This window comes from Argopecten irradians, unplaced genomic scaffold, assembly GCF_041381155.1.
Source record: "Argopecten irradians isolate NY unplaced genomic scaffold, Ai_NY scaffold_0024, whole genome shotgun sequence".
NCBI classification, from domain to species: Eukaryota; Metazoa; Mollusca; class Bivalvia; order Pectinida; family Pectinidae; genus Argopecten; species Argopecten irradians.
In genome coordinates this window covers 12065-35496 of record NW_027187491.1, presented here as the reverse complement: position 1 = coordinate 35496, position 23432 = coordinate 12065, and the positions used below count along the sequence as shown (strand labels likewise).

Sequence of the window (23432 nt, the reverse complement as noted above, 5' to 3'; positions counted from 1 at the left end):
TCTTGATTAATGCAGTTAATATCCAGGGTTCACATGCATTTATAAAATATAACGTGGACTGAGATTTCCAAAATCTTGAGATTTTGTTATACAAGTGAACCCTGGAGATTCTTATGGCAAGTTAATCTGATTGGGAAAAACATAGTTTACATGGCTCATCACAATCAGTAATATTCCTCAAAGTTCAAAAAACTTTATCATAGTCCCTTCTTATATCCAATTGTGGGACTGATAATTAAACAAAAAGACAGAAGGGAAAGAAGAGAAGAGAACAAAAAAAAATCCATCAATCATTTGATTGATGGTGATCATGCAATGGTTTGCGCCAAGACCCCTCTGGGATCTAATGGTTTTTTAAGCAAGTATATAAATATTCCATGACGGTTTAATACAGTTATCCATGTTCACAAACTCTCATGATGTTACTCCATGTTCCTAGCCTTCAATACTTTTAATACTTATTTCTCTTTGCCAAATTCATTAATTCCAAATTGTGAATATAGGGCTTAATCAATCCTGGATAGGATGGAGCAACATTTGTATAAATAGTTGTTATAACCCGTTTACATATCAATGGCCTTGTATGTAGTTTTCAATTTATCTTTAGTATTTATTTCTTTTGTATTCACTCATTTATTATCTATTTCCATAACAGTAACAAACAGAGAATATTTGACCAAAAGACTATTATAAAGTTAAATCTCTAAGGAGTTACAAGCACACAGGTGACATATGAATAGAACTGATATAGAATACATTTACATATGACATATGAATAGAACTGATATAGAATACATTTACATATGACATATGAATGAACCGATATAGAATACATTTACATATGACATATGAATGAACCGATATAGAATACATTTACATATGACATATGAATGAACCGATATAGAATACATTTACATATGACATATGAATAGAACTGATATAGAATACATTTACATATGACATATGAATAGAACTGATATAGAATACATTTACATATGACATATGAATAGAACTGATATAGAATACATTTACATATGACATATGAATGAACCGATATAGAATACATTTACATATGACATATGAATAGAACCGATATAGAATACATTTACATATGACATATGAATGAACCGATATAGAATACATTTACATATGACATATGAATAGAACTGATATAGAATACATTTACATATGACATATGAATGAACCGATATAGAATACATTTACATATGACATATGAATAGAACCGATATAGAATACATTTACATATGACATATGAATGAACCGATATAGAATACATTTACATATGACATATGAATGAACCGATATAGAATACATTTAATGCAGTTGCATTTAGGTGATAGATGCTTACTTGACTATCCTGACCGATGGCACCAATTACCTACATATACAGTGTGGTGGCTACTGCTCTATTTCAAGGCCGTGGACAGAGAAGCAGATTTTTGTCACTGGTATGCATTGATATTTATTTAATAAGGTTAGGAAAAATGTGAAATAATGTAAAGTATTTTGTTGAAAAATAAACATGTAAAATATTTAGGCTGGCAATGTTAGTTTCATCCCGACATTGTCGATTGAAGAAGATCTAATTATATCATTATAATTTACGTCTATAATACAGTGAAATGAATCTATATGGTCTGACCATGTAGCAAACATGTTGGCTACACTTTCATTTCACATTGTTTCAGTATTATTGGTAATTTTAAAGTGATTTCTGCATGTATGTTTTGATCCAAATGTGCATAAAACATGGAAACATTTAGTTTTACAGTGCAAAAAGTATGTGTTAGAACTAATGTTAATCAGGCATCATATAAATTTGTCTGTGGATTTGAATGGGTTTTTTTTTACAGCGTACTGTAATTCATCAAATTATATAGTTTTCAATAAATTACTGAAGAAGAAAAAACATGTCAAAATTTTCGCCCAGTAAATTATGGTACGCATACCTTTAAATGAATTGCAGGACAATTTCCAAAAGTATGATGCCTGCATAGCTGCTGTAAATGAAGGAGGACATCATTGGGTTTTGATGGTATGTATGTTTTGTTATAAATCTCTCCTAGTTAAAAGTAGAAGCCTTTTAAGATGTCCTACTATGATGTTGCACTATGTGAGTGGTAGATTGTGTAGTTGGATTGGAAAAAATGATTTTCATTAGCTAGAGAAGCAGAAAAAGAAGAACTGTAATAGAAAAAGTATGTATCTTCATTAAAGAGTATACAGTGTCTATTTATTAATAAATTATATTTTGATTTGCCTTTCTAAAATTTAATGCCTGATTGTATATTACAAAATTAACTAGAATTGTTATTTGATGTATAGATAATAAAACCACAGCAAAAGCAAGTTGTTTATATCAACCCAATGGGAGAAATTGAAAATGTCTGTAATACATTACTACAGTTCTGGTGGTATGTAATCGAGTTTTAGTTGTTAATGTTTTATTGTTATTTAATCATGGTATTTTGATATAAAGAAAAACCAAATGAATTAAAATAGAAATCAAATGTGAAATTTATCTTACATTTAGGACAATTTTAGCACTATCATTTTCATGTCTTTTGATTGGAAGCATTTACCAGTTGGCGACAAAATAGAAGACACGAAATTTCCATAAAGTCAATATATAACATTGAATACAAATGGTTTTTCTTTTTCTTCAAAGTTGTTAATGTGTTAATTTTTGTGCATGATTTATTTATGAGTGAGGTTAATGGAGGTGGGGAGCGGGATGGCTTCTTGTTATTTCTCTGTTTATTTGTGATTAATCAAGTCATCTAACTGTATATGTTCACAGGGGTAGAACTGCATTTATGAGTTCCAGAAATAGCTATCAATGAAGAGAGGGATTAAAAATGAGAATTTAGGTCACAGATATTTTGGTTTCTTTTAATGATTTTAAAAACGAAAATCGTAATATTAATCAAAACAGATGCAGTGTGTTTGTCTTTCATATTTTCCACCATGAAAAATTATTGGTTTCTTTTGAGCTATTCTGAAACTCGTATAATGGATCACTGACCACCAGCACTTTATTTGAGTTTACAAAATCTAGGCTATTGATAAAAAACAAGATAATTTATGAAAGGATTCAGAACTGTTGATAAAAATCAGATGTATGAAGAGCCAATCAAGCGAAATTGGTCTGAAGATAATGGCTTTTAATCACATGTTAAAGTATACGTAGTGTCGTAAAGCCACAACCGCTTTCAACATAAGTCAAATTAGTATTAACATATACAACAAGCTGTGCTAATTAAAGTCATGGCCAGCAGTACTTATTTATAACACAGATTATTTTTGGATACCTTTTTTTAATCAATACAAATTGTAGTATTTGAATTAAAGTCTATGGTTCAATTATTGACATAAATCAATATGATATAAACTCATGGAATGATAACCACATTGATTCAATCTTTCACATCTTAGTGGGCATTGAGTCTGGATTTTTTTCATTTTGTACCATATATGCAGATACAATAAATATTTAATGTCCATTTTCATTCATAACAATGATGAAATGCTAACAACATGCCCTTGATCACAACTAGGTCACTGCAACACAATCTCCTGTATCTGTGCTTGCTATTTCCAGAATTCCTAGTCTCTAGTTCAACCCCTATGATATTGGGAAGACTTTTGTTATTGTTCTATGCCTTTGTTGTTATTTATATTAAGTCATCCTGGCTGAATCGGTTGTTACATCAACTGAGACTTAGGGAGACTTAGTGTTTTTCGTCTAGTTGATACTGTTTCCCTATTATGACTACTGATTGATTGATGAATGGTTAAATTCTGAATGCTTACATACATGCATAAAGATACATAAACTCTGAATGGAATATCAATAATTGCAATTTCACTTAAATAGATAGATCAAAAAGTTGGGAAGGGAGCTCGAGGATGGTGTTTTATATGCTATTCACTGTAGCATGTCAGTACTACTTCTAAACTATTAAACAAGGGAGGGATTTCAATAACATTTGGTGGCAATAATCCTTCCACAGAGTTGATGTGCATTGTGTAAGAAACAGATATCTGAAACCTCAAACATGGTTTCCTCATGCCTTTTCCATTATTGTGTGCTGTCTGCTGTACGTTCCGTTCAAAAGACTCCTTCTAAATAACAGAAAAGTTGATGGTAATGATAAGGGCTACCAACTTTGTTCAAATGTTACATGGTTCAAATAGGAACTCTCTTTATCAATATTTTGACTGTTTTCATATCAAACTGCTTGAATATCATTACAAATACAAATTTTCACAAACTATAATTTGGCTGTTGACTGGCGAGGAACTTTAGCTGTCATAAACACTTGGCATGCCAGACCCAAATATTCTTTTGACATGTCTTTCTCTGCACAAGCTATGATAAGTTTAAGATTGCGTTATAGGTAACAACATAGTTGTTAATAATGCGATACCATTCAACAGCCAAAACTCTTTCCCAGAGATGTTGGGACCATTTTACCTATAAAGTGTTTCCCTCGGTCTCTGGCCTCGGGAAACAGTTTATGAGGTTGATCCCAACACCTCTGAGAAAGAGTTTTGACTGTTGACTGATAAGGCTTGAACCAACTGTATAATGTTTAATTGACCTATTGTCTATAACTAAGAGCACTATAGATCTGATATTGGGCATGTAACATGCTGGGATGATTCGCTACCAAGTATATCCAATGCAAATTACCCTACCTTCATTTAAGGTCTCACAGATAAAATTGGATATAAGTCTTTAATGACTAATGCATACTTCATTGCTACTATTTGTTGTATTGTGCATTGTATTAATAATCATATGACCGTTAAGGCCCATTGGGCCTTTTGTGAAGAGTTATGCCCCGTTGTTACAAAATAATAAAAGTGCTATTCCACCTACGGTAAATTAATGAAGGGATATCAATAGTACTTTGTCTCAATAATACTTATACAGTATAGATGTGCCTACTCTACATCTGAACAAGATACCTGCACCTGCTTTAAAGGGATGTACCATTATTACAATATGGGTTATGGACCATAAAGTTGCATTGGATGCCCTAAAAATTTTCATAGAAATTTTAACATGATAAGATATTATGCATTATCAATATTTTTGTTGAAATAAATGGCATCTTTGACCATGTATACTGAAGGCTCTTTTTATATACCAAGTGGTATAATAGGAAAAGTATGAAGTTGTTTTTACTAAAATAATAACATGGAAAGTTAGAACTGGTAGTTGATTGATACTTTGTAATTAATGATTACCATAATAATCACATGAAATGCTGTCCATGACATCAACAAATTATGATAGATTCACAATGAGATTTAATGAATTTGATGATAATTAAGACTGATTTGCCTCTTCAGCAACTTCATAGACGCTGATATTCAGGAGTGGACACTCACGACTCTTCCCCACTCAAGACAATTTGACAGCGTGTCTTGTGGAATTTATGTCCTGAAGGTATCTAATAATACAGCTTGTAGTTAAAACAGTTAGTATTAAAGAAATGAATACAGTATTGTTTACTAGACATTCTCCCACTTCGTTTAGTTTAATCATCATGTTTTCATTAATTTGTTTTGTTTTCAAATATGGGATAGTCAGAGACAATCCTGAGATGGAAAACAAATAGTTTAAATATGGTGACAGCCAGGTAATGAGCCAATTATGGGAAAAGAAGATATTTACTTTGAATTGTTAGATAAAGGTAACCATTGCTTTTGCTGATTCTTCTAGCCTCAGGAGGGGCATCCTTATATGGGAAATGAAGCTGTTATATTTTTCCACTTTAAATCATTATCTTAAAAGACAACAATTTTATTTATTTCAAGATGAAATGAAATACAGGTTCAATATGGCAAGAATTATTTTTAATATACTTTTTATATACTTATATAATTATATAAGAATGTGTTTATACTTGAATTGTACAGTTTGCTGAAAACTTCATAAAAAACTTAGGACTACTACTGACATGGTCAGCAGGCGATGTACTTCAGGAAAGAAAGAGAATTGCCTTGAGAATAATGAGTTGTGGATATGGTTAGTTATTTAATGTTAAAAAGTGTTAAATATAAAGATACACAACAGGGAAATAAACATTATAATCATGTTTTTATTTCTAACAAAACAGCCTAGTACATTTTATCATTGGTTTTTCATTTTTTCCTACTGTAACATTGATGACAATACTGTGTTGACAACTGTAGTGATGAAATGGTTACAGACATTTAATCTTGAAGACCGATACATCAGTATATATGTTGACATAAAATTCTTCAAATCTCAATGACCATTAAAACTTCTTTAAAAATTAGACAATAACACTGTGAAATAATAATTTATGATAATATGTAGTACTATTACATATCTTGTAGATTCATGTGTCCAGATGATGCCTGCACCAGGTTCAGTGTCTCAGACACCACAAGTCTTGACCTCTGGAACCCAGCCTATCAACACACCATCTGGTAAGGACATATGTTTTATTTGTGAACTGTACTAAATTAATCATTCATGAAATTTTATCTTGTATTGTATGGTTGTTAACTTTAACATCGTTCTTGTGCAACTTAATTGGTATTAAATCGACCGCAATATAAGTACATTGGATTCAGAAACAAGATTTTACATATTTAAACCACAGTGAAAGTTGATGACCATAAACATGTTTTTTCTTTATCAGATGAGTGAACAATACTACAGTAATAATGAAATGCGTTGATAACTATATATGTTACAGATCCTCCTGTCCAAATAACAAAGCCAGAGCTGAGAATTCGTCTCAGAAAGTTAAAAGTAAGAATGATGGTATACATGATCGTGTAATGTTCAGCACAAGCAACACATTTGGGTTGCAATTTTAAATCCCATCCATGTGGTGTAATTCCCAGGTACTGAGCAATGGTATTTAATGTCTATTTATAGATAATGCTTGACATTTATTATTTTCATTTCTGTGTGTGTATTCAATATTAGTAAGAACTGCATTCATGTACAAATTTGATTACTGCTTCACAGGAGACGAGTAAAGATACAGTTGCATCTTGGGAAGTGGCAGCTGATGAACATCATCAAAAAACAACAGCAGAACAATCTGGACCGACTCAAGGGTCACAGCCATCTAATCAAATAAGGAGACCAACGAGGAGAATTCGTCTTAGGAAGTTAAAAGTAAGAATGGTGGTATAAATGATTGTTTAACGCTCCAAATAACAATTGATGGAAAGAAGCTAGGGTGGAGAATTCGTCATAGGAAGTTAAACATTCAACATAGATATAGATATATATGAAAACTGTCTAAATCTTGGTCCCTGTATTATACAACCAAACAATTTGGCTCCTGCTGATCATACTCTAATATTGCTTGAAGAAGGGTCCGCAATCTCGCCAATGTCAATGGAAGCTTAGAAGATGTGGAAAATATCATCTTACCATTTTATAAAATATGGATATTTCCTGTGTGTTGTAGGAAAAACGGAAATATTTTGTGTATCCCAAAATCAAAGGGAACAATAGAACTTTTTGTATTTGTATGGAAAAGAATGATGGCAGGTAAGAATATCTCTTTTGTAAAGTTATTAGTTGCTTCTGTTTAATAGCTTAGCAGTTGAGGATAATACAGCTTCATAGTGTCATGACAATAAAATTGTGTGGGATAATAGTTGACAGAATATATTCATTAGTTTTTTTAACTATATTAATGAATAAAAACCTATTTCTGAAAATGGTGTATATTAATGTGTAATACTTGTCGATATTGATTGCAGAACTGATGTTATCGAAATATCCTTTATGAATCTGGTATTATACACACTTATGTAACAGTGTTTCCACTTCAAAATATAAAAGATATCAAAATTGACACAATTTACTGTATTAGGCCCTATAATATATATAGCTGTTTCTAAAATCTTTCTCATGTGTATTAATCAAATAACACTTCATTCCAATATTTTACAAATACAATAATAATATGATTTAAATTCCTTATTTCAGAAAGTACTGGCAATGTAATAGGTGTGAAGAATGGTACCACCCAGAGTGCCTGGGCTTGTCAGATGAACCGTCAGTTTTTATCTGCCATGAATGCCAGGTATTTAGTCTGATTTTATTATTCTAGAGTAACAACTACATATTCTCAAAAATCACTGCAATTTTGATAACATCATATTAAGGTCTAACTTGTTAAGGTATTGTGAATTGAAATGGCAATAAACATGTATTTATTAAAACATATAAACAAAAATACAGGATTTAGGGACTTAAGTGTTGACCTGTTGTAATTGACCCAGCTTTGTTTTATTCACTTTTTGATAATTTATGTGGTATCAATTAAGAAAAGTTAATGCCATGAATGCATTGTATATAATTTGCAGTTCCATTTGTTATCTTGTGTTATTATGTGTGATTTACCAAGATCCCTATCTTAGGAAAACAAAACTAATAAAGTCATTTTATTACAGCCTAAGAAAACGCCAACATCCAATGAAGAGGAAAATCCCAAACAACTAAGGCGTGAGTTTTTCTTTTTTGAATATCCAATGCAAAATGTAAAAACATATGAAAATCAAAAACTATATTCTTAATAAAAGAAATAAAGGGGCACTTTCCATAGCTATGTGTACTACAAACATTTATTTATTTATTTTTACATATTGAAATCTCATTGGAAATGGTCTACATGAATTATCAATTAATCAATATCTAATTTTGATAATGGAACTCTTACTATTCAAATCAAGTTATTTGACTTTTTGTAAATGAGACATTAACAGACATTGTCAATTTTTATAAAGTTTAAAATAATATTTAATGATATCAAACACACTAAATCATATATTTCTTTTTGTTACAATTACTACTTACATGTACAATGAAAAAAAGTAGGTTAGTGAAATGTTTTTTATTGTACACAACATAATTCTTCAAATTTGATTGCATATAATTACATGTATATCTATGTTGCTCCATTTCATATGTTACACCTTTTTTTCCCATGAATAATAGAAATTATTCATTGTTTTCGACAGCCAATGATGATTTCACAGACAATCCGTCACAACAGGTAAGACCACTTCATACAATGATTAACAAGTTCATGTATATGTATAGGATATGGTAATATTGAAACCTCTACTGCAGATGTGAGAACACATTCAAACATAATACCAATTCTTTGTTGTAAGTTATTGTAGATATATAACATCACAAACTCATTGACATATGGCAAAGAAAAATAACTACGACACATTAGTTTGGTTGGAATATTCATCAGTTACTGTCATTTTTAACACCCATGCATCAAATTAAGTGTTGATTTTCACATTGTTTTCTTTGAATAGATAAAACTCATTAATTGGATAACATGCTTTTGCGAACCGAAGATTCATTAATTGAGAAAAGTCCCATATAAAATTTACGGATGGCCAGCTGTCACTCAAACCACATGTGACTTTAGATTTGTATTGTGTGTGCTACAATGTCTGCTCCGACAATGAATAGAAACATGTGCGTTTGCGAGCATGAGGCGTGGTTATATTACACCTGGCGATCAGTCAATTGAACTACTTGTACTATACTGATGACATTATTTTTGTACCGGACCGGCTACACCCATTGAACAATGGTAATAAGTGATTAAATAGCGAATGATAGAATAACTGACTGTATTTGTCCTGACATCTTGTTTACGACCCTGTGTTGAGCGTTGGTTATTTTTTGTTGTTTATTATGTTAATTTTTGTATTGATTTGCTAAGTATATTTTATTGAGATATCAATGTGTGTTTTGGTTGAGTGTATATATATATATATGTTTTTTGGTTTTCATATAATACAATTTTGCAGTTTTATCAGATGTGTTTGTTGTTTATAAATTGATGTTTAATGATTAATTAAACTTGGTTTATAAACTAAACAAATGTCTCCATTTCATCACTCCTTCAATTCGCTCGACTTTATACGCTATCATAGCTATATGTTTGTACTGATAACTCTTGCGATGACCTCGTTATGAGATCATGCATATTAAGTAGATCTGCTATATTTAGCATTACTCCGAGATGCGTGGCCGAAGTGGTGACCTCTCCTTTGTGTTTAGTCATTTCAATTGCCCACCTCCACCCCCTACCACATCACCTGGAATTTTGGAAGTTTTGGCTGTTGTATGTTTTACTAGATTACTAAACATATGCATTTACTGGTTCTTCGTGTTTCTAAGACGGACCTTCTGCCCCAAAATCAGACCTTCTGCCCCAAAATCATATAATCATACATCTATTATACTTAGTTCAGGACCATTTCTCGCCTAGTTCTCTTACAGAATTTAGGACTCGCCTGGGTATGTATTATTAGTATTGTCTATTCGACCAAGCTTTGTATCATACATTTACAGTACTATAGTGCAGGACCTTTATCGCCTGGTTCTTCAGCAGAATTCAGGACTCGCCTGGCTATGTATTTATTCGTATTTGTATGTACTCTTCGCCTGGTCCTCCTTCAATCATTTTTTGGCTGATATTGTCCTAATAAACATATCAATTTACTGGTTCTTCATGCAGCAGCTGAAACAGCCCTAAAGGCAAATTATTTTTTGTTGTTTATTATGTTAATTTTTGTATTGATTTGCTAAGTATATTTTATTGAGATATCAATGTGTGTTTTGGTTGAGTGTATATATATATATATATGTTTTTTGGTTTTCATATAATACAATTTTGCAGTTTTATCAGATGTGTTTGTTGTTTATAAATCCTGACATCTTGTTTACGACCCTGTGTTGAGCGTTGGTGCCTGTGAGGAAGGTTCTTCCATAAGCGGTAGAGATATAGTTAAAGGGAGTGGTCTATGACTGATTTGCCTGTTGTCTGAAAAAAGTGAACCGGTTGGTGTGTATTGTCCTGTACCTATGGCCATATGCTTACATAAGAATATATATATTTTTACTAAAAGATCTACAACTGATTTCTGTATTACAATGCATTTACTATTTTCAAAGGCTGATGAAGAATGGGACAGGAAAATGTCTATTCCCATCATTAATTTGGAGACAACACCTCCTTTCACGATAGAGCAGGTAACACGTTTGTTGTTTTATCTTGTTATTTATCTTGAATAGTATTTCACCAGATATTTCATATATGTGACATGAATCATAATGTGTGTTCAAATCATCATAAGAAAGAAAATAAGAAACCATGAAAAAGCCATTGATCTAAATGAAGATACAGTAATATATGGAACTTCTTTGAATATTCCTGGCCGTCGTTGGGAGTAATTGCATGGTGTCCATTACCACTAATGTAAAACTATTTTTGCTGTTGTATTACTTTTAGTTATCAAATATAGAAAAATACACACTCTGAAAATATAACAAAAATAAAATGGTCCTAGACAATTTAATAAATAATCTTGATTATTAAACCATTTCATAAACACTTGCGTAATGAATTAACACACTAAAATATCACAATTACATCAGACAAATAATGTTCATTGCAGGTGAAATGTTTTTATTCACCATATGAATTACTAGTATAATACCTTTTCATTGACAGGATGCCGATATAAAATGAGGAGGAGGAAGACCAAGGTGTACAATTGAGAACGTATTCTAATGAAGACATTGAAAATGCTGTAAGTAACAATTGCATGACTAAATAATTTATTACAGACAAATGTCACATATTGCATAGTATAAGCATACATAGGTGCATTATAAATGCAAATGAATTTCAGGCAATTTCTTGAAATTGACAAAATGGCATGTTTTCACTTTTGACAGAATGTGGGCAATCTCCCCCTGACTTCATGCAGTAGATACATGTATTTAAAAAAATTGAACCAAGCTATTAAAAGACATAAATGTATAAATATATCAAACAATGTTGTTAGCATGGACAATATCTGTATGTTTGTATCTTCTTAATTTCAGCTTCATAACATATATGACTCCCTGGCTAAAATCCCATCGGGCATGGAGAAGAGGTATAAATTTATTGTTTGTTGGTCCCCTTTTATAATTGCTACACCTAAACCACAAATTTAATGCACATATAAAATATACTTATTCATGTAAGTGTATTCTTTTGAAGGAGACACAAATGTACATGCACAGTTAAGTATATTACATCTTCAATATATAAATGTAAATACAAGATCATTGATCATTAACTAAACTGAATTATAAACAGATACAATTGTATGATAAAAACATTTCCATTCTAATGTGGAAAAAAACATTCCATCTTCAGTCATCTTCAATCTAGTAAAGCATTATTCACAACCGTTATACTTAATAATTGTATCTTCAATTTTGTGTCATATAAATACATTATTTCCTAGTGTCTTTCATGCTGGATTTTTGCGGGGCCCAGGAAGACCAACAAGAGGATATGGTATACAGAAGTTTTCTGCAGAGGTATAATCAGTCAAACATTTACATGATTACTCTATTTAGTTGGATACAAACTTTATAATGTCATGATTTCTCAGTCATTAACAATATATGATGTAATACTTTCTTTGGCCATTTTTGAAATATCATGATATTTGCAAACATTTGTGATGCCACCAATTCATAACCAATAACCATATTGCTCATAAATGTTAGTAATAATTCTAATCTAAATGACTGGCTCAAGACAAAAGGTTAGATTTTGTTTTTCATTTCTTGGGTTTTATATAAAAATTCTACATATCACATAACTTGTTCTATTTTCTATGGAATATAGACAAGAGTAATATGTATGGTTCATACCATTTTTGTCCTCAAACATGTAAAATATTGAATTTGAGCTCAAGAAAGGGCCAAAACCACACATCGTCCTTTGCTGATCAAAATCTGTTCCTGGACCATTATTAATCAACACTCAAATGTAATGTTTCTGTCTATCATGACTGCAGAGTAATGTCTTATATTGATTGTGTTGCAATTACTACCAACGAAAACACAATTCTACATTTTTGTTTCGTTTAAAAAAATACAGATAATGTACAATAATTATTAAAATGTCTTCAAAACAAAAGGAAATGCAGACATATAAAACTTCTTATACGCATACACTTGCTCCATGTAATTCAAGCGTTGAAAACCTTTCTCATGTATTTATGCTATATCACAAAACACAAAAGATAATCACTGAAAGAGAAGAACAAACAAAATATAAATACCTGTCATTTTGTTTTTAACACCAAATTCATTGAAATACACATGAGCTAAACATTTACAAGGTTTTGAAATCAATACCACTTAACCATTGCAGGCATACATGGCCTTGGAGATCTGGATTAGACAGACATTCCTCAAAGAAATCAAAAAGAGGTAAATATTCCAAAATTATGATGAATTATAAATTTAAGTCCCTTAATGTGTGTTCATGTTCATTTGTGTATATGTTCACAAGAACATTGCATTTTATTTCATTTCTAAATACATGAATGTACCTCATTGTGATGAAGTAATTCCAGAAAATCAACTCAATGAAATTCATTTTAAATTTATTACATGTTCTTATTGATAACCTGCGTTCTGGTAAAACATATTGAACAGTTCCCTTAATTGCATTGCTTTTAATTTTTTGCAGCATGTTCAGTAAATGGTACACCATACGCGGTGCTGAAGACAGTCTCCTTAATCTTTTGAAGGATTCACCTGGGTATGTGTTGCCAATAGTTAATACTTGAATGTCTGTCTTGCACATACAGTCAAACCTCTATACTTAGTAAAAGATTTCGCAATGTACTGAAGTTCAATGGGACCAGCAGAAAAACTTTGAAACATCAAGGTTCTGAATTATTCATGGTGGATATTAGACTCATCTTTATGACATGATTGGTCAAAAACAATGGCACGGGTATCGGCCTGGTCAGTATTAACCTCATAATCTATCATGGTTCTCTTATCAATGTCTCTCAGCATTATATCCATATTTTGTCCATTAACAATAATCAATGCTTACTTGTGTTAACATTTCAGAAATGCTGAGCTCTACATACGACAGGTACTTTTCAAGGAGACTATAACCCGCATTGTAATGAAGTTGTCCTCCGTTCCAAGGAAAGAGGCAGTTTCTTTATGTAAATCAACTGAGTCAGAATCATGGAGGAAAGCCTCAAAACGTGCACTTAAAAAGTTGGAGTCTAATAGATCTATGTTGATTTAAGTAACTGCATTTACAGAGCATTATGTTTTCTGCCTTTCATACCAACTACATTTGAATTCATAAATAAAAACAAAAACGGTTATAGAGACATTTACGCACTTTTTGTAAGCAACGGGAGGAAACAAGATGGCCGACTGGCCACCATTTTAGATTTTGATTTTTAGATTTTGATAGTTAAAGTTTGAAAAGCAGAGAAAAGATTCTCTGTCATATTTCATAGATCATTCTTGGTGGGCGATAAGATCCCTCTGGGATCTCTAAAGTGTATTCATGAATAAACATAGAGGTTTCTCTGTTAGAATAGTTAAAATGGGACATACAAGGTCCTTTTGTTCATTGCATAATGCAATCTTGATTAATATCATTAAATATTAATTAAGTAAATTTCTGTTGGTATAAGGTACTGCAGGGCATGGACAGATTTACTTCAAAATGTAATCAATTAATTGAATGAAAATACTGAAGTTACTATACTTTTAGTCAAAGCATCATATTTTTGTTTACATGCATGCAACAATCATGGAAATTGTTCATAAGAAATATTCTTTTACAAATATATATACATGTAACATATTTTGTATGTTTTTGGAACGTCTCAAGAGTTGTATTTCCTTTATTTGTGCATATGTAACCAAATGACAGCCGATTTTCGTAATGAGTCAAATGTGTAACACCACTTACGAATATCTGTCATTATTATATCATTGTGTTTTTTACTCGCTCCTGATTGGGTGAGACTATACTTTCCCACCCTGATACAATACAATATGAGTAAAGCTGAGGTAAATTGTCTTTTGAGGACAAAAATGTAAAAATAAAAGTTTAATCATTTTCAAATATATATAAATTCAAGGAACATGATTTTTGAGTTGCAATCAAACAGGTAAAGTGAAGTTTATACCTTAACTTATTCATGAAAAAATATTAAGTATTTCAAGGTATTTTATCATGTACTGATAAATTTGAATTTTGAAAACTTAAACTTAAAGCAAAAACATTAACATTGATTTTGTAGCTAGAGTAACTTGAATTCAATTGGAGATGAGTTCAAAGGCAATTAAGCATGCTTTTTTTTAATTCAAGATTTTCCGACGTGACAAAATGCATTTCTAATATGGAACATTATGTTTCCATTACAGGAAATTCTATTAATATTATCAGAAATAGTTGATTATTTCTTATATTGAAGATTAAAATTTTGATATTAAAAATTTTGATTTTGATATCCGATTTAGAATTTCTAATATGGGAAAAATAACATACTTTCCAATATCAGAATTACAATTTCCAATGTCAAAATTTATAACTTAATCCTGATATAGATAACAGAATTTGAGAAATCAGAATAAGAATTTCCAATAACTGAATAGGAAATTCAGATAATGGAAATTAATTTCCAATTTCAGAAATTTAATTCTTATACAGGAAATTCTTTTTCTAATACCCAACTAAATAGAATAAAAGTAACTTGGCTTGCAATCATAAGAGTTTCACTAGTTTACTGCACTGATGATGATTTATTTTCTAACGGAAATAAATAAATATCTAGATACCATGATGTGATACCAAATACTTTTAAATAGAAGATATAAATGATATACAAAATTTTATGAACAATGTTTTACTATACTGCTGCATAATTTATGAGATAATTTGAATTTCTTCTATATTGTTCAAGTGTGCTATTTCCAAGGATACATGTCTGATGTAAAATTCATCTAAAACTTGCATCATAATTAAAAAAAATAGACACACATATATGATGGCTTTACGTTTTCTGTATCTGGAAAATAATGACAACCTTGTATTAAATCATATCTATGGAATGATCTATCAAGACTGATAAACTATTAAGACGTCAGTCAATAGAGCAATGCTTTCGCTGATATCACATTTTTCTGGTTGAAATGAAGATTGTTTTACTATCCTATCAGTCAATGAAACGAACAACGTGATACATTATATGTGGTGCCTGTGGTGCTCCATCATTGGCATATGTGACTTCATTAAGGGTAACCCCCCACCCCCCTGCATGAGGTGAACTGTGCCTCAGTGCTTGGGATTTGAAAAACATAAGTTTTTCTTGCAAAATTCAGACTTTTCTTGGTTAAATTGAAAACTGATTTACTCTGCCGGATATCTCTGACAATAACAACGTGATATGTGGTGCCTGTGGTGCCCCATCATTGTCATATGTGACGTAACTAGGGGTACCCCCCCCCCCCGCATGAGGTGAACTGTGCCTCAGTGCTTGGGATATGAAAAACATAAGTTTTCTTGCAAAATTCAGACTTTTCTTGGTTAAATTGAAGACTGATTTACTCTGCCGGATATCTCTGACAATAACAACGTGATATGTGGTGCCTGTGGTGCCCCATCATTGTCATATGTGACGTCATTAAGGGTAACCCCCGCATGAGGTGAACTGTGCCTCAGTGCTTGGGATTTGAAAAACATAAGTTTTTCTTGCAAAATTCAGACTTTTCTTGGTTAAATTGAAGACTGATTTACTCTGCCGGATATCTCTGACAATAACAACGTGATATGTGGTGCCTGTGGTGCCCCATCATTGGCATATATGACTTCATTAAGGGTACCCCCCTGCATGAGGTGAACTGTGCCTCAGTGCTTGGGATTTGAAAAAAACATAAGTTTTCTTGCAAAATTCAGACTTTTCTTGGTTAAATTGGAGACTGATTTACTCTGCCGGATATCTCTGACAATAACAACGTGATATGTGGTGCCTGTGGTGCCCCATCATTGTCATATGTGACGTCATTAAGGGTACCCCCCGCATGAGGTGAACTGTGCCTCAGTGCTTGGGATTTGAAAAACATAAGTTTTTCTTGCAAAATTCAGACTTTTCTTGGTTAAATTGAAAACTGATTTACTCTGCCGGATATCTCTGACAAGAACAACGTGATATGTGGTGCCTGTGGTGCCCCATCATTGGTATATAAGACGTCATTAAGGGTACCCCCCGCCTGAGGTGAACTGTGCCTCAGTGCTTGGGATTTGAAAAACATAAGTTTTTCTTGCAAAATTCAGACTTTTCTTGGTTAAATTGAAGACTGATTTACTCTGCCGGATATCTCTGACAATAACAACGTGATATGTGGTGCCTGTGGTGCCCCATCATTGTCATATGTGACGTCATTAAGGGTAACCCCCGCATGAGGTGAACTGTGCCTCAGTGCTTGGGATTTGAAAAACATAAGTTTTTCTTGCAAAATTCAGACTTTTCTTGGTTAAATTGAAGACTGATTTACTCTGCCGGATATCTCTGACAATAACAACGTGATATGTGGTGCCTGTGGTGCCCCATCATTGGCATATATGACTTCATTAAGGGTACCCCCCGCATGAGGTGAACTGTGCCTCAGTGCTTGGGATTTGAAAAACATAAGTTTTTCTTGCAAAATTCAGACTTTTCTTGGTTAAATTGAAAACTGATTTACTCTGTCGGATATCTCAGACAATAACAACGTGATATGTGGTGCCTGTGGTGCCCCATCATTGTCATATGTGACGTCATTAAGGGTACCCCCCGCATGAGGTGAACTGTGCCTCAGTGCTTGGGATTTGAAAAACATAAGTTTTTCTTGCAAAATTCAAAACTTTTCTTGGTTAAATTGAAAACTGATTTACTCTGCCGGATATCTCTGACAAGAACAACGTAATATGTGGTGCCTGTGGTGCCCCATCATTGGTATATATGACTTCATTAAGGGTACCCCCCGCATGAGGTGAACTGTGCCTCAGTGCTTGGGATTTGAAAAACATAAGTTTTCTTGCAAAATTCAGACTTTTCTTGGTTAAATTGAAGACTGATTTACTCTGCCGGATATCTCTGACAATAACAACGTGATATGTGGTGCCTGTGGTGCCCCATCATTGGCATATATGACTTCATTAAGGGTACCCCCCCCCCCCCCCCCCCCCCCCCCGCATGAGGTGAACTGTGCCTCAGTGCTTGGGATTTGAAAAACATAAGTTTTTCTTGCAAAATTCAGACTTTTCTTGGTTAAATTGAAGACTGATTTACTCTGCCGGATATCTCTGACAATAACAACGTGATATGTGGTGCCTGTGGTGCCCCATCATTGTCATATGTGACGTCATTAAGGGTACCCCCCGCATGAGGTGAACTGTGCCTCAGTGCTTGGGATTTGAAAAACATAAGTTTTTCTTGCAAAATTCAGACTTTTCTTGGTTAAATTGAAGACTGATTTACTCTGCCGGATATCTCTGACAATAACAACGTGATATGTGGTGCCTGTGGTGCCCCATCATTGGCATATATGACTTCATTAAGGGTACCCCCCGCATGAGGTGAACTGTGCCTCAGTGCTTGGGATATGAAAAACATAAGTTTTCTTGCAAAATTCAGACTTTTCTTGGTTAAATTGGAGACTGATTTACTCTGCCGGATATCTCTGACAATAACAACGTGATATGTGGTGCCTGTGGTGCCCCATCATTGGCATATATGACTTCATTAAGGGTAACCCCCGCATGAGGTGAACTGTGCCTCAGTGCTCGGGATTTGAAAACATAAGTTTTCTTGCAAAATTCAGACTTTTCTTGGTTAAATTGAAGACTGATTTACTCTGCCGGATATCTCTGACAATAACAACGTGATATGTGGTGCCTGTGGTGCCCCATCATTGTCATATGTGACGTCATCGAGGGTACCCCCCGCATGAGGTGAACTGTGCCTCAGTGCTTGGGATTTGAAAAACATAAGTTTTTCTTGCAAAATTCAGACTTTTCTTGGTTAAATTGAAGACTGATTTACTCTGCCGGATATCTCTGACAATAACAACGTGATATGTGGTGCCTGTGGTGCCCCATCATTGGCATATATGACTTCATTAAGGGTACCCCCCCGCATGAGGTGAACTGTGCCTCAGTGCTTGGGATTTGAAAAACATAAGTTTTTCTTGCAAAATTCAGACTTTTCTTGGATAAATTGGAGACTGATTTACTCTGCCGGATATCTCTGACAATAACAACGTGATATGTGGTGCCTGTGGTGCCCCATCATTGTCATATGTGACGTCATTAAGGGTAACCCCCCCGCCTGAGGTGAAACTGTGCCTCAGTGCTTGGGATATGAAAAACATAAGTTTTTCTTGCAAAATTCAGACTTTTCTTGGTTAAATTGAAGACTGATTTACTCTGCCGGATATCTCTGACAATAACAACGTGATATGTGGTGCCTGTGGTGCCCCATCATTGTCATATGTGACGTCATCGAGGGAACCCCCCGCATGTGGTGAACTGTGCCTCAGTGCTTGGGATTTGAAAAACATAAGTTTTTCTTGCAAAATTCAGACTTTTCTTGGATAAATTGGAGACTGATTTACTCTGCCGGATATCTCTGACAATAATAACGTGATATGTGGTGCCTGTGGTGCCCCATCATTGTCATATGTGACGTCATTAAGGGTAACCCCCGCATGAGGTGAACTGTGCCTCAGTGCTTGGGATTTGAAAAACATAAGTTTTTCTTGCAAAATTCAGACTTTTCTTGGAAAAATTGAGAGACTGATTTACTCTGCCGGATATCTCTGACAATAACAACGTGATATGTGGTGCCTGTGGTGCCCCATCATTGGTATATGTGATGTCGTTAGTAAGGGTTACCCCCGCCTGAGGTGTACTGTGCTCCAGTGCGTGGGATTTGAAAACAACAATATACCACTGAATGTTTTATACAAACACACGGGTATACCCTTTGTCGTGTTTGTAATATGCGTTAAACTTCTACTTCTACATGTAAACGTTGTGTTTCATCGCTAAACTAGTAAATTAACTGTCTTGATGCATTATAATTTAGTAACTGTCAATCAAATTTGACCTCATGCATAATCATTAGTGCTCTAGTGCGTGGACTTCCTTGCCCGGTGGTATTTAGTTATTGCTACATGCCATCTCTGAATTTAATTCCCTACAGATATCCTAGGATGCTATCGATTCCATTATAATTTCCTCCACTTTGTTGCCGATTCAGACATATTTTTTTTTATCTTACACGCTTTCGTTCAGCCATTTTGTTTACTTTTAGTGCGTAACAATGCGCATGCGCGAAACTTCGACAACACAATCCATCGCAGCTTCATTTGCATACTATTTTGTCTGACGGACACCGTAATAAATCAAGGATTTCCTTCAATTTTGTATTCAAGACACATTTATTCAATCTCAAACGCATAAAGAAATTAAATTGAGGTATTTTTGATATGTTTTTTCATCTTTTCTTACGTTTATCGGATTTTACAAAAAAATGTTTATTTGGTTGGGCGAAACCTCCCTTTAAGACTTATAGTTAATACGCCACAATGTGGCATTTCAACACAAATGTCATCAAAAAATCAAATCTAAATCTTCATCAATGAAATTCAAGTTTGAAATAAGATGAACTTCAGTCTTATTGGGATTAAAAGATGCAAGCGATGCTTTTGCCCACCTGTTTATCTTATCTAAATCGCTATTAAGTACATATTCAATTTCTCTGCATGAAGATGAGGATTTTAATAGTTTTATCGTCTGCAAAATGACATGTAGAAGATTCAAGCTCAGCAATATTGTTCAGAAAAATGACAAAAAGAAGAGGACCGAGTATTGAGCCTTGAAGGACTCCAGCCTTAATCATACCTATTTCAGATATGGATTATTGTTATTACTTTTTGTTATCGGAAAAATAAGAAAATTTTCCAACCATAACAAGAAATATCCTGAAATACCATTGTTATTTTACAAGTTCACCTTTGTGCCAGACCCAGTCATAAGCTTTTGAAATATCACAATAAACTTACAAGTGATTTTTTTCTCTTCCATAGGTACTACACTGGAACACAAGCAGCATATACATGGCTAGGTACTAGAATACATGCACTATACATATATGGGTACTGGAACACAAGCACCATACATATCTAGGTTCTAACGTCATTGTACCCAAATTGATACTGTACCCAAATTGATACCCTAATTGAAAAAAATTACCTAAAACATTTGTGTTGTTAAAGTTTACCTCATTTCTCAGTGATGATATCAAAGATACATTCAGTATAGTTCAGTTTAATAAACACAACTGCATCCCCTTTAGAAAATAAGATTACAAAAATCTATATACATTGATTTTTCTTAATTTTATGAAAATTTTCTTGCTGGGTATCAATTTGGGTAGTACACATCATGTGACAAAACTAGAAATTTCGACACATGCTATATTAATCGTTTTAACAGTAAAAATAAGCACTGTAATAACAAAAACAAAGCATCAAAATAAAGTTTGTATGCTCTTTTTGAAAACAAAACAGAAAAAAAGTGAAGCACACCAAGCAACAAATGTCATATAAGAGAAATCTGAGTGTATTGGTATCAATTTGGGTACATTAGCACCATACATGGCTAGGTACTAGAATACATGCACCATACATATATGGGTACTGGAACACAAGCACCATACATATCTAGGTTCTAGAACACAAGCACCATACATGGCTAGGTACTAGAATACATGCACCATACATATATATTTAAACTTGCTAGGCTTGTTCACTATACGCAAGTACTAGCCGATTTTGTTTACCATAACTGCATGGTAACATTGAACTTTGAACTTGCGTATGAAAATGTTCTATGCAACGTAAAGGGGCTACTTTTTTAAGGAAACACATGGCTTTGTTTACATTTTGACGCAACATTACGTGTATATTGTTGTTTTTCATAGAAATTTGGAAAAATATATGAACAATGCATATATGTTTTATATTTATACATAATACAAACATTTTTTTAAATTAACAATTGTATAAAGAAACGGGAAAAATATCCCGACCGGGGCGACGTGCCCCATAGAATATATTCTTATAGGAATTGCTCCATACAAGCATGGTTAACATAAAAACGAAATCCAATCCCTATATAGGTACTAGAACACAAGCACCATACATATCTAGGTACTATAACATACATATCTAGGTACTAGAACACGAGCACCATACATATATGGGTACTAGAACACAAGCACCATACATATTTAAGTACTAGAACACTAGCACCATACATATCTAGGTACTACAACATACATATCTAGGTACTAGAACACGAGCACCATACATATATGGGTACTAGAACACAAGCACCATACACATATGGAACTAGAACACAAGCACCATACATATCAAGGTACTAGAACACTAGCACCATACATATCTAGGTACTAGAACACTAGCCCCATACATATGTAGGTACTAGAACACTAGCACCATACATATCTAGGTACTAGAACACAAGCACCCTATATATCTAGGTACTAGAACACTAGCCCCATACGTTTCTAGGTTCTAGAACACAAGCACAATATATATCTAGGTTCTTGAACACAAGCACCATACATATCTAGGTACTACAACATACATATCTAGGTACTAGAACACGAGCACCATACATAGATGGGTATTAGAACACAAGCACCATACATATTTAGGTACTAGAACACTAGCACCATACATATCTAGGTACTACAACATACATATATAGGTACTAGAACACGAGCACCATACATATATGGGTACTAGAACACAAGCACCATACACATATGGAACTAGAACACAAGCACCATACATATCTAGGTACTAGAACACTAGCACCATACATATCTAGAACACAAGCACCATACATATGTACGTGCCAGAACATTAGCACCATACATATTTAGGTACTAGAACACAAGCACCATACATATGTAGGTACTAAAACATTAGCACCATACATATTTAGGCACTAGAACACAAGTACCATACATATGTAGGTACTAGAACACTAGCACCATACATATGTAGGTACTAGAACACAAGCACCGTACATATCTAGGTACTAGAACACAAGCACCATACATATGTAGGTACTAGAACACTAGCACCATACATATCTAGGTACTAGAACACAAGCACCATACATATCTAGGAACTAGAACACTAGCACTATACATATCTAGGTACTAGAACACAAGCACCATACATATCTAGGTACTAGAACACTAGCACCATACATATCTAGGTACTAGAACACTAGCACCATACATATCTAGGTACTAGAACACAAGCACCATACATATCTAGGTACTAGAACACTAGCACCATACATATTTAGGTACTGGAACACTAGCACCATACATATCTAGGTATACTAGAACACTAGCACCATACATATCTAGGTACTAGAACACAAGCACCA

At 33.4% G+C, this 23432-nt stretch overlaps 2 protein-coding genes across 2 annotated transcripts; both read left to right on the top strand.

Annotated features, from left to right (window-relative positions):
• Positions 1-1989: 1989 nt before the first annotated feature.
• Positions 1990-11594, top strand: LOC138311447 (uncharacterized). The gene is made up of 12 exons (XM_069252798.1): positions 1990-2056; positions 5383-5479; positions 5953-6061; positions 6397-6489; positions 6762-6817; positions 7040-7192; positions 7491-7573; positions 8018-8114; positions 8485-8536; positions 9052-9086; positions 11018-11095; positions 11577-11594. Exons 3-12 carry the CDS (start codon positions 6046-6048, stop codon positions 11592-11594), a joined length of 681 nt encoding a protein of 226 aa, XP_069108899.1. The 5' UTR covers positions 1990-2056; positions 5383-5479; positions 5953-6045.
• Positions 11538-15824, top strand: LOC138311453 (uncharacterized). The gene is made up of 6 exons (XM_069252801.1): positions 11538-11655; positions 11954-12006; positions 12364-12439; positions 13284-13342; positions 13605-13676; positions 13997-15824. Exons 2-6 carry the CDS (start codon positions 11996-11998, stop codon positions 14181-14183), a joined length of 405 nt encoding a protein of 134 aa, XP_069108902.1. The 5' UTR covers positions 11538-11655; positions 11954-11995; the 3' UTR covers positions 14184-15824.
• The last annotated feature ends 7608 nt before the right edge of the window (positions 15825-23432 follow it).